Below are 12642 nucleotides of genomic sequence, written 5' to 3'. Positions count from 1 at the left end.
GACCACAGGTGCCGTTTGGAGGCAGGCTCTGTGTTCTGCCGGCCCTGTGGACAATTGGAGATGTGGAGAACGATTCTCTCATCTCCCTGTTCTGTGAGGCTGTGCTGTGAGACCCAGGGAGGCAGAGGAGGCTTGAGCCCACCTCCCACCGGCCCCCAACACGCTGAGGCTTGGAGCTGTGCCTCTGAATGCCAGTTTATCTTGGGTATGGGGATACCTCCTGCTGATGCAGTTGCCCTGGGGAGAGGTGACCATGGCCACCAGAGAGCTAATTGGCACTGGGGGACATAGGGTTCAGCTGCCATGAGTGGTGGCCTGGGAGAGGCTGGCTTCTGGCTATAATGCCCTCCTCTCCCCCTCCCTTTGGTTCTCAGCTTTGAAGCTGCAGGCCCCTGAGAAGAGCTTCCTGGGGAGGGGGCTGCCGAGCTGCTCTGTGGGTGCCAGCAATGTAGGGTATACTCTGCTCCAACTCTGTGTCCCCACTCTTCCCCTGGGCCCTTGTCTGGTGAGCATCCTCTTAATTTGTTGTCAGGAGTGGAGGTGACGGCTGCCTCCCTGCACTGGCCCAAGCACGTGGTGTTTGGTTAAGGGGCTGCTAGAGAGACCGGGCCCAGCCTTTCTCCCTCTTCTGTGGGGGAAGCAAGGTAAGGGGCGATCATCGCCCCAAGGAGCAGTTCCCTGCCCCTTCCCCAGGCAAGAGCACAGGGGGCTGCTGTATGAGGGATGTGGAACAGGGCCATGGGAGCCGCTGTCACTGAGGCCAGGCTCAGAGCACTTGGGGATTCCTTCCGGGTCTTGTCCAGGGTGTAGCCTCACTAGAGGTCTCCTCCACTTCCAGTCACTCTGCATGTGGCCAACAGAGCATTCGCTAGGCTTATAAAGGGGAAACATTTATATATGGTGTTTTTGGGGGTAAAACTATTTAAGACTAATATATTTTCAGCTCTGATTTCACTGTGATTGGTTAATTTAATATTCTACAGTTATATATACTTTTAAAATCCTCACGCAAGGATATGTTTAGAGAGGAAGGGAGAGAGAGCAACGAGATCCGTTGTCTCTCCTACGGGTCCTGACTGAGGATCGAACCCGCAACCCTTTGGTGTATGAAATGGCGCTCCAGCCAACTGAGCCGCCCCGCCGGGGCTACAGTTATATTTCAAGGCAAGAGTTTTTACTTTTTTTTTTTTTTCTCTCCTCGGAGAAAAGCAGGTAGGCCCGGGATGACAAGGCCTGTCCCCTAGGCTGCTGCTCGCCAAAAACCGGCCTTTCTGGACGGTGCCTAGCGCTGCCTCAGGCTTCGCGGGGCTTTTTTCACGGTCCCTAAAGGCGGAAAAGGGGGCGGGATAGCGATAGAGTGACGGGCTTTGCGGCCAGCCAGTGGCGGGTGGAGATCACGTGGCCGCAGCACAACTTCCGGTTCCGGCGGGGCGCGGAGCTCGGAGAGGTACTGGGGTTCCTGCGGGTTGTCCCTCGCTGAGAGTGGAGGTCGGGAGCCGGGTTAGCTCGGGGGTTTGAGGCCGGGGCTGGGGTAGGGGCTGCGCTAGAGTCCGGGGTTTAGCCGGGCTGCGTCGTGATGGCGGTCTTCTGCCTCCCGCCAGGCTGGCCGCGATGCCCTTGCACAAGTTCCCTGTCTTTCTATGGAAGCGGTTACAGCTGAGGGAGGGCATCTACTCCCGCCTGCCCCAGCACTACCTTCGCTCACTGGAGGAGACGCGGACGCCCACTCCCGTGCACTACAGGCCACACGGGGCCAAGTTCAAGATTAACCCCAAAAATGGGCAGCGGGAGCGCGTGGAGGACGTGCCCATTCCCATTCACTACCCGCGCGAGTCCCAGCTGGGGCTCTGGGGCGGCGAGGGCTGGATCCTGGGCCACAGATATGTCAACAACGACAAGGTGGGTGAGCAGGGCAAGCTTCAGGGGGACTTCCCCGGGGTTTTGCTGCTCTGGACACCGTGCTGGGCTCCGAGGTATCTGGAGAGCAAAAGGGAGACCGACCAGTCCCAGGAGGGCTTACAGTCTGGTGAGACAGCTCCCTCAAAGGAGCATGCTAGAGTGAAAAGGCGCAGTTCTAGGGGACACAGCTCTTTGTAAAACCAACTGGATATCCTGACACGGGGTAATCCATGATCAGGAACAGCAAGTGCAGAGGCCCTGCGGTTGTGGCACAGATCAGGTGTAAGGATGGGGAGGCCTGTGTGGTGAGGGGTGAGGGTCTGCAGTCACCTGTCAGCTTGAATCACCATAGTTTGCCTCTGACACTTCTCCTGACATAACCACCTCCTCATCGCATTTTGGAAGACTGAGACACTCACCTGAGGGCATGTCTCCCAAGTCCGTTGGGAGACATGCTGCCTCTGGTGGTAAACCTGGAGGGATTGCTAGCAGAGCCCTCAGGGAGGCCTCCCAGGCTGGCGGCTCCCTTTGCCTTCTTGGTCCCCGGTGTGGAATGTGATAACTCGTGAAACGTGGAGTTATGATTGTGTGTGTAGTGTGTCTGGAACACACACCAGCAACCTTGGCAAAGTCTGGGGAGCCAAATTGGCTGGGTAGAAGCTGACTTCTGAATGGGCAACCAGGTCTGTGTTCTGAGTCTCTGCTTTGTTGGGAGGTGCAGCGATACTGATGAAGACTCTTGCTTTCTCAGCTCTCGAAGAGGGTAAAGAAGGTGTGGAAGCCACAGCTGTTTCAGCGCGAGCTCTATAGTGAGATCCTGGACAAGAAGTTCCCTGTGACTGTGACTATGCGCACCCTGGACCTCATCGATGAGGCCTATGGGTTTGACTTCTACATCCTGAAGGCAAGAGGGTTCTGTCTGATGGTCAGTCAGAGAGGGAAGGCCAGGTCACAGCAACCACTGGGGCATGCTGGTCTCTGGAGTGGAGGGTCACCAATGAGATGTGAATTGGGACCATGCCCCTTTTGGAGCAGCCCCCGTGGGGGCTTTCTGCCCGCAGGAAAGTTTGTTGCTGTGGGCGGCTCTGTTGCTTGCTCTCCAGGGCCCAAGTGGACACAGCCTCCTCTTTTCCTGTTTTTGGCTCTTCCTTCCTCTCTTCTGGCCTAGGGTCTGCCAGCTGCTAGGGAGTATCCGGGTGGGTGGGATCCTGGCAGCGGCACCTGGCCCCATTCATAGCTTCCTGTCAGACCCCGAAGGAGGACCTGTGCTCCAAGTTTGGGATGGACCTGAAGCGAGGGATGCTGTTGCGGCTTGCCCGACGGGACCCCCAGCTGCACCCAGACGACCCTGAGAGGAGGGCAGCCATCTATGACAAGTATAAGGTGAGGGTTTGGGCCTGGACTTCTGCTCCTCATGGGCCCCAGTGACTGACCACCTGGCCTCACCACATGCTCCTTGTCTGCCTGCCCAGGAGTTTGTCATCCCAGAGGAGGAGGCCGAGTGGGTCGGCCTGACACTGGATGAAGCTGTGGAGAAGCAAAGGCTTCTGGAGGAGAAGGTGAGCATGTGTGAGTGCCAGCGGCTCTACCCTCTTGGGTGGCATAGCGGCCAAGCAGACAGGTGGGGAGGGAGGAAATGCACTGCCTTGAATGAGGGGCTGCCCACACCATGTGGGCTTGGGAAAGAGCTGCTTCTGCCCAGCTCCCCAGCCGGAGCCACAGTCCTGTGGATTCCACATGGCACATTCCCTCCCCTCATGGTTCTGACCCTCTCCTGCTCCCCCTGGCCCACTTCATAGGTTCAGGGACAGAAAGTCTCTCGGTGATAAGAGCTGGAATCTTACACTGTTGGTTTGCTTAGCCACTTAGCACCCCTCAGGGTCTTCCCAGTTGAGACCTTTTGTGTCTGTCCCTTTGGAGGGTGTGGAGCCTGTGGTAGCCGCCGGGACAGAGAGCCCCCACCCATGGCAAAGCAGCTGGCTGCCTCTGTTCCCTCTGTTTAGTTTTAGCCGTTTCCATTAAGCCCCAAGCAGGGAAACCAGAGGCAGGCGCCTGATTCCTGCATCCCCAAGGGAAGGCTATCTCTGTCTCATGGACAGGACACTATCCTCTGGACTGGGGGCTGAGGAGTGACAAGCTGAGGGGCCTCACTTGACCCTGTGGCCAAGCCTGAGAGGCCTAGTCCTCTCATTCCTAGTTCTTCTTGGTGTTTGGCCAAAGGCAGCTGGATTTCTGTTCTCCCAAAAGTGCCTCACTGTGACCCCGTCTTGCCCCTGTAGGATCCCGTCCCTCTGTTCAAGGTCTACGTGGAAGAGCTAATTGAGCGGCTTCAGCAACAGGCACTGTCTGAGCCGGCGGTGATGCAGAAGAGAGCCAGCGGGAAGTGACCACATAGTGATTGACCCACGCTTGATAGCCAGGCTCAGTGTCCCTTGTCCCCCCGCCAGCCCACTCCTCCACCTTTTGGCACCGTAGACATGGTCTGGGGCGGTGGAAGAGCCACTTGTGGGCAGTGGCTGAACCGTTCTTGTGTGTGCTGGCTGTGAAGCTTCTGGGTGGGGTGGACTGTGGAGGCCCCAATGGGCCTCTGGTCTCAGGATCCCTAGCGGCCTGGAGCCTTCTTGCTACCTCTGACTTCTCTTTTCCGCCTGCAGCGGAGGCCCGGTTGAGGAAGGTTCACCACATTTCGGGGTCAGCACGAGTAAAATCTTGAGCTGGGCCATGTGTGTGCTGCTTTGCTTAGAGGATTGGAGCTCTCCTGCATATTCCTTGACCCCATTACCCCCCTGCCCAGAGACCCTGGACATGGCTGAGAGGGGCAGTGGTCCCCAGCTGTGGGACTAAGATTTGTTTTGGTGTTTTTCTTTCCTCTGGGAGAGAATCCTGAGAAACTGAAGGTGTTCTGTAATAGGGCAGGATGGTGCTTGCCTCTCTGCATTGCACATCCTGCCTGTTTTGGAATGTTTTCCAGAGCAGAGGCAAGGAGGCCGTGGCCTGGCTCTGGGAGTGACCAGTGTCCATGCTGGCATGCCCTTTGGTGTGGTGAGCACCTCCCATCAGCTCAGGGATGCGGGGGCCCTCAGAGGGCATTGTAGGTGGCAGTGTCTCGCGGGGAGAGGCTCTCACAGGAGCTCTCTCAGCACAGCCACCTGGACCTGCAAACCCACACTTGATTTTGGGCCAGTCACCCTGAGGCCTTTCCTGCTCTGAGATTTTGGGGTGACTTGGCCCTCTTCCCTGACCCTTACCTGGAAGTTCAGCATTGAGACCCATTAAGGTCCCTAGGAGCACAAGGAGGGGTTCCCCTGACTTGGTCCTGACAACTGGCTGAGGGATACTGGGCTCCCCTGAAAGGTGATGTGCAAGTGACAACACCCGGGTTGTGTTCCTGGTGACGGAGGCCAGAGAGAGCATGCAGTTGGCCAGTAGGTATGGCTGGTCAGTGGGTACAGCTGCAGGAGAGCCCTGGAGATTTCACGGCTCATGAGGTCATCAAGAGTCAGGACCTGCCTGGGGGGCATGTCTCCAAGATCTCTGTCCATAGCTGGGTACACTGTCCTAGTCCCACACACTTCCTCATCCTTCCCATACACCCGTGATCTCTCATGTAATGTTCCTACTTGATGAACAGTTTTTTAAAAAAATATTTTTATTGATTTAAAATCAATAAAAGGAAGGGAGAGGAAGAGAGAGATAGAAACATCAATGAGAGAGTATCATTGATCAGCTGCCTCCTGCATACCCCCTACTGGGGATCAAGCCTGTAATCCAGGCACGTGGACCCTTGACTAGAATCAAACCTGGGGCCCTTTAGTCCACAGACCCTTATATCCACTGAGCCAAACCGGCCAGTGCAACAGTTTTTTGTTTTTGTTTTTAAATACGTATTTTTAATGGATTTCAGAGAGGAAGGGAGAAGGGGAGAGAGAGAGAGAGAAACATCAATGATGAGAGAATCATTGATCGACTGCTTCCTGCACATCCCCTACTGTGGATTAAGCCTGCAACCCAGGCATGTGCCCTGACCAGGAATTGAACCGTGACCTCCTGGTTCATAGGTTAACACTCAACCACTGAACCATGCCGGCTGGGCAACAGTTTTAAATAAAAAATTTTACCAAAAGCTGACAATTCCCAGTCTGCCCCTGCCCCAGCTCTGGTGGACCAGCATGACCAAGCCCAGTGGTCTGAACTACAGCCTCTGACTTCAGCCAGATTGGCTGTTTCTGGATGGGCCAGTCCTCCCCATGTTCATGTCCACATCACAGTTCACATCAGCCCTGAACTGAATCAAACTGATCCCTTTCCAGCCCCTCAGCCTGTCACCTGGGTCCCCACAGTGGTATGTACCCCTAATGTTCCCAGTTCATTGACCTTGGTTCTCAGTCACCCCTCACTAACCTGTTTTCCACCTCAATGAAGGCCACAGGTAAGGGGGCTCCTGTGTCAGATTCTTGCGATCACCAAGGGACCTGGGGCTGGCACAGGGTGGGGTGAACTTGGGCATCTGTTTCCCTGTCAGCACTGGTGGACCAAGGGAGAGTGTCCCGAGTCCTGGCTGGCTCTGCTCCCCTGGCTTCTGGTGCTGCTGGCCAGTGGGAGGAGCTCGGCATGGCTTTGGCAGGTCACTCCTTTCTCTGTAACAGAGGCTAGACTGAGGTGGCAGTCTGAGTGTGGCCTTGGCCCTGAATCTGAAACATGAGCTCTCTCCTGGAGGGAGGCAGCATCCATTTATTTCCTCAAATTCTCACAAATACCCTTGACTCAGCAAAGGTTAAGAAGCCCTCAGTGATTGACAGAGTCACCCCCCCACCACAAATAAAACAATAACCCAGCTCTGGGACAGGCCACTGGCAGACGATCCATCACACTTTCAGGAGGTGGAGGTGGGGAGGGGGCACATGGACTATATATGCTCACATGTCATATGGAATCAGGAGCTGAGCCATTGGAGCCCATCTAGCCACATGTCCCTGCCCCCATATATTCCTCCAGGCCCTGGTCATCTCTGTTGTGTGTCTTTCTGAGAGCCTCCAATTCCCTCTCCATGAGGTCCTGCAGCACCTCAAGCCCCTGAATTGGGTCAGTTGTACTGACCAAGGTCAAACCTGCAGAAGCCAGACTTACCCTGTGCTGGCCTGGGTCAGACCCTCAGCTGTCTAGGAGCCCTCTTGATCCCCATGTGTCCCATGTGTTTACAGGACAACAGAGCCCAACCAGTCAGCTTCAGTGTCAAGGGCCATGGTTGGGCTGTGGACACAGGGCAGACCATCACTGGCTATGGACTGGGGAGGGGTCCCTTGGGACTGGGGCAGTAGAGTGGCCATCAAGACCATGTTATGTCCACTGTCTCAAGCCCCAGGAAGGGTGCAGCCCAGTCTAGGGCTCTGTACCTCTCTTCATCCTGAGGGTGTCGCTCGAGTCCTGCTCTAGTGGACAATGGCTGCATGGTGGTGTATGTGGAGAGAGCAGGTGAGGCCTGGGTACCTTTGTCCCTGCCCTGGGTCCTATCAGGGTGCTGGGAGCTCAGAGGAGCCATTGTGAGGCCCACCCTTGTGCACCATCTGCCATTCCCTGAGCCTGTGTTTGAACTTCGTTCTCAATATCCATTGCCACCCCTTTGAACCTTCTGCCGGCTCCAGACTCCCTTCAAATCCCTCCTCCACCAACTGCCCCCAAGATGGAGCCCTATGCCAGATGAACCCCCTTAGCCCCAGCCCTGTGCTGTCCTGCATTCTGTCACGGCAAACCAGAGCCCTTCCCAGCTCATTCTGACCCCCAAGTTGGAGCTGCAGGTCCAGGGCCCTTTATCACCATCAGGTGACCCAGGCTTTACCCCTGGATAAGTGCTATCTGCTGATGGCATCCTATCCTGCAGGGGAGGCCCTTAAAGTCGGGAGCTCAGTCATGCGACCAGGTAGCTTAGGGTGGAGGCAGTGTGAAGTGTAAGCAAGTTCAGGGGGCTACCTGAGCAGCCTCTTTGCTCTGTGGCTCTGGATCCAGCCTGGCCTTCCCTGAGCCCCTTCCTTCAGGACCCGTGTTGATCTGTGTTCTAGGCTCCCCCTAGCTCCTGGGTCTTCTGGCCTTGGGAGTGGCCTCAGCAGCCTCTTGGGCCCCAGAGACCGGCCTTAGTCCTGGCCTCTTCACGGGGGCTTGAGGCTTACGCCTACTCCTGGCAGCCCTGCAGCTGTTCCTTACTCAACCTTGTGTTCAGCAGGTATGGGCTGGGCTTTCAGGTGGCCTTCTTGGGGACCTTGACCAGGTGGTGCTCATCCCAGGAACATTTGGACAGGCCAGGGGCTGTCACAGAGATGAGGTATGAATTGCTCTCTGCTCTGCAGCACCCAGGAGTGATGCTGTGTCGTGTCCTTTCTGAGAAGTCCTAGTCTTGAGACATCTGGGAAGGCTTCACCAAAGGGCCTGGGGGTGCAGGTTAAGGGAAAAGCAGGTGCAAGGTCACAGGTGTGTGGCCAATTTCTGCAGGGTTGGAGAGTGTCTACTTAGTGTGGCCCAAGTCCCAGAGTCCTACAGGTGAAGGCATAAGATCTGTGGGCAGCAGAGCTATGCCAGGGCCTTTGAAGGCTGAGAGGGGACTGTGTAATTGTGTGTTCAACGGATTAATCAGAGTACACAGGAAAGGTTGGCAGTCAGAGATAGGGCTGGCAGGCCCTTTGGGGTTTGAGGTGGATCAAAAGCTTGGCTCTGTCCACCTAGGGTTGGGCAGTTCCTTCTCCTCTTCCTCCTGTTGCTCTCACCCATTATTTTCTCATGAGACTGGGCCTGGCCTTCAGCCCCTGGGGCAAGCCTAACCTGAAGTCCTCCTCTTAGCAGGGGCTGTAAGGACACTGTTTCTGCCTCCACTGAGGGGTCAGACAGGGTATGGAGCAGCCTGGGACATGTCCCGAGAGGGACAGGGTCCCTTTGCACTGGACATTCATGAAAAACACACACACACATGAAAGCACTTAACAGCTAGTGCGGGAACAGCCACCATCCAGCCATGCCTGATCTGACCCTCTGAGGGGACCCTGGCGTGGACCCATCAGAGGCGCTGCCTGCTCCCTCAGCTGTCAGGAGTGGCTTGGGGGTGGCGGTATCTAAAGGGGCTGGTTGCCATGGCTACCATAGGGTTCTGAGGCCGTCATCTGGTCCCTGCCTCAGCCAATCGGCGGTGGGAGCCCGAGCTGCAGCCTAGAGTCACGCTTCTTCCTCCCAGCCACACAGTGGCCAAGAGCAGGGACTCGCTTCCTGGAGTGGCTGAAAGTGCTCAGACGGACAGCCAAGCCCATCATGGCGGACCGCAGGATGGTGGGGCGCGAGCAAGCACACAGAGCCAGGCAGGTGAGGTAAGCTGGGCGGGTGGATGGACTGACGGATGGATGGGCAGGCGGACAGGTGGACATGCTCCCTGCTGCCCTTTGTTCTTATGGCCGAGGCCCTGCCCTCAGCCGACCCTGCCCTCTGCACCCTCACATGCACGTACACGCATAACCGCACCCTCTCTCTGAGGCCTTCTCCCCAAATGTCCCAAGGAAGGGTCATGGGAAGAGAGACAAAGGAAACAGCACGAGGCAGAATGAATCCACCGTACTATGGTTCCGAAAATCGCTCTCATGGTCTTTCACATTAGATTTCACATGGAAGCGGCATCAAAGACCCCCAACTGGCCAGGCCCTTGGCATAAAGGCTGCCTGCCCCTCTCTCAGCCACCATTCCCAGGACTAGGCGACAAGCCATGTGAGGTTTAAGGGACAATTTTTCGAGAAAAAAAAAAAATTAAAAAAGTGCAAAAAAAGGGAAAAAATGTCCACCTATAAATGGCGAGCGGCCAGCTCAAGATGGATCAGAGGAGCCAAATCCCATTACTCGGGACTTCAGAGGACGGGCCCCGAAAAGACAGCTGCGATTAAGAGCTTGTAAATGGAGTGTCCTTTGGAGATCAAAGAGGGACATGCTTTTGTGTTTATGTGTGTGTGTGTGTGTGTGTGTGTGTGTGTGTGTGTGTGTGTAGGAACGTGCATCATGGGGCGAATGCAGGGGGGCCGTGTGCCATGGCATGGTGAAGCCTGGAATGTCACCTGCTCATCACGGCCATGTTGCTGTGTCCTTGGTGCTGTGTGGACATGTGGACACGCCCAGGGGGGCCAGGCTGGGTGTAGGCAAGGCCTGGTCTATACCACCTACACCTGGCCTCATGCAGCCAGCCCTCTAGAAGGGGGTCCTGGTTGGGCCTTGTTCCCTCCACCTGGGCCTCCACTTTCTCTTGGAGTCTGGTCCGTCCCCAAGTTCAGCCCAGATGGGCCTGGCAGAGCCAAGAGCACAGGCCCAGACACACACACAGCTGGGTGTGAGGGCGGGTGGTGGCTGCCTCTTATGACCCCAACTGCCACCCCACTGTTCACAGAGGCCAAGAGCTCCCACATGGCCTGGCAAGCGTGTCCAGAGGTTCAAAGCCTCTGTCGGCACGATTGTTAGGTTATTAGTTAAACTCTAAGAAGCAAATCTTTTAATCCACTGTGGCTAATCCAGTGCACTTTTGTTTGCCAGGACAGATTCCACAGCAACAAAGGGGCCTGGGGAACCCCAGCATGCATAATCACATACTTATAACTTGGCAGTGGCCACGCAGGGCTCCTAGGCAGCAGAGAGAGACATAGCAGGACAGCAAAGTCCAGGATGGGCAGTAGAGGGGTCAGGGGTGTGTGCCGGCTGACCTGAAGGGCGTGTGCTGTGGTGAGGGCAGCTGGCCTGTCTTCCATCACCAAGTCACCCAGCTACCAGCTCAAGAAATTGCCCCTGGTCCCTGGAACTGCAGGCTTGGGGGAGGGGGGGACTGAGTGAGATGCATCAAGTGGGGAAAATAAACTGCAAAGGATCGTGAGAGCTCCCAGCACCGGGAGAAGCCTTTGGGGATGAAGTGGTCAGGATGGGGAAGGGCATTCCAGGTGAGGGAACAGTGATGACAAAGGGGGAAGTCCCCCTGGTGTGAGGATCAGTGCAGCCGGAGGGAAGGCATGCCCAAGACCAGAAGGGGAAGTGGCCCAAGTCCACTCGGGAAGGTGAGACTTCATCTGCTGCTTCCAGAAGTCTGGCCAAGGCCCCTCAGGCACAAGACCCTTTCACTGGGACAACACCTTTCCTAGGAAATTGGCGCTGAGGTTGAGGGCGTCTAGCAGCTCTTCCTTCTGCTTGTGATGTGTCTGAGACACAAGATCTGGGGCCACAGCCAGCCATGGGCTCCATCCCATGGCCCAGGCCCATTCACAGAGAGTCGCACAGGGACCTCTGAGGCCATTGGGGCTGGGCCAGGACTCTCACTTTGTTGAGGAGGATATTCTGGCTCAAAGAAGTACCTACCTGGCCCAGAGCCACCCGCTAGCCCAAGACACAGGCAGACTGTGTCTCCAGAGAGTCAGGAGCTCGGCCAGCTCTGGCCATACCATTGATGTCCCTGAGGCTCCCAAATTGGGGTGGTACTGGGTTGGTGGTAGGCAAGCGACTCTCCCCTCCTCTTTCCCAGGCCCCTGTAGCTGGCAGGGAGCCTGAACCTTCAACAGTCACCCTCTAGCCCTAAGCCTACTTGACTATCTCCTGGACCCGTGGACACATCCCTGGGGTCAGATTCCTCCAGAAAGCCTGTGCAGGAAGGTGTCTCTGCTGTGTCCCTCATCCTGGAGTGACAGGACCCCTCTCAGGACACTGAGGATGAGACCTGAGTTGGGGAGTAGGTAGAGGGCAGCCTGGGATAGAGTGTGCTACCCTTGGGGCTCACATACCTTCTGCCATGCCACTGCTTTTCTGTTGGCCTTGGGGCCAGCAGGGAGGTGGGGACTGTGTCATGTCTAATGGTGAATTGTCCATGCAAGGGACATAGGATGAGCAGGAACCATCGGGGCAGGATGACATATAGCATCTGGGTTAGAAGGGGACAGTCATGCCAGGTATCATGCATGCAGTGGTGGACACTGAGCTGACATTAAAGCCAGTTTGTTTGAGGCAAAGCCCTGTTGCTATCCCTATAATTCTCCAGCTTGGCATTGAGGCCAGGACCACTCCTGGGGCATCTGCCTCAGGCAATATCATCTGAAGGGTAGGTGAGAGAAATCCAAACAGCAAGAGGGATGCAAAATGTCTGGACAATATACCTGCCCCACAGATATGGAGGGTGAGAGGAGTCAAATACGAGAACAGGTAAGGGACTGCCTGATATGGGGTTGCCCAGGGGTGACCCCAGCCTGGAGTTCCCATAGGTCACCCCAGGAAGCTCGAGATGGCACCTTCTCATTGGTCCTGGGGCCCAAATTGAGGTGACTGCAGCAGTCATAGGATAGTCCCCCACCCTTCCTGCCCAATGGGTCAGTTCTGTCCTACCCCCAGAGTCCTCACCCCTGTTGGTCTTGCTCCGACTACTAAAAGGTTAACACCTGCTGCAGAGCTTTGTAGTCTTCATGTGATCATAATAGTGATATCATGTAGAACTTCCTGAACACAGAATGGAACCCACTCCTAATTCTGCTCTGCAGCTATAACCTGGTATTATTGCCCTGGGGCAGTTCATTAGTCTTCTTCCCTTTATATGTCCATGTTCTTTATTCACAAATACAGGCAACCTGTGTGTGCAGTCTCCTAGCTTTTCTTCTTGGTGTTATATCTTGCGATGTGCAATGGTTCCACGTGCTTGGTTGGCTTAGGGTGGAAGCTCAAAACAATACCTGATCCCTTCCCAAGTTCAGAACTGATGGG

The 12642-nt window shown here is 55.8% G+C and overlaps 1 protein-coding gene across 2 annotated transcripts; it reads left to right on the top strand.

The window, feature by feature from the left end:
- The first annotated feature begins 1416 nt into the window (after positions 1–1416).
- Positions 1417–4619, top strand: MRPL28 (mitochondrial ribosomal protein L28). 2 transcript variants are annotated; one of them, XM_079790847.1, is made up of 6 exons: positions 1417–1447; positions 1602–1899; positions 2651–2803; positions 3148–3282; positions 3372–3458; positions 4179–4619. In XM_079790847.1, exons 2-6 carry the CDS (start codon positions 1612–1614, stop codon positions 4284–4286), a joined length of 771 nt encoding a protein of 256 aa, XP_079646973.1. In that variant the 5' UTR covers positions 1417–1447; positions 1602–1611; the 3' UTR covers positions 4287–4619. The 2 variants fall into 2 exon arrangements, with proteins under 2 accessions (XP_079646973.1, XP_079646974.1); XM_079790848.1 differs by lacking the exon at positions 1417–1447 and adding an exon at positions 1450–1488.
- Positions 4620–12642: the final 8023 nt, after the last annotated feature.

The sequence above is a fragment of the Cnephaeus nilssonii genome (assembly GCF_951640355.1).
Source record: "Cnephaeus nilssonii genome assembly, chromosome: 2".
Lineage (NCBI taxonomy): Eukaryota > Metazoa > Chordata > Mammalia > Chiroptera > Vespertilionidae > Cnephaeus > Cnephaeus nilssonii.
This window is presented reverse-complemented; position numbering and strand designations above follow the sequence as displayed.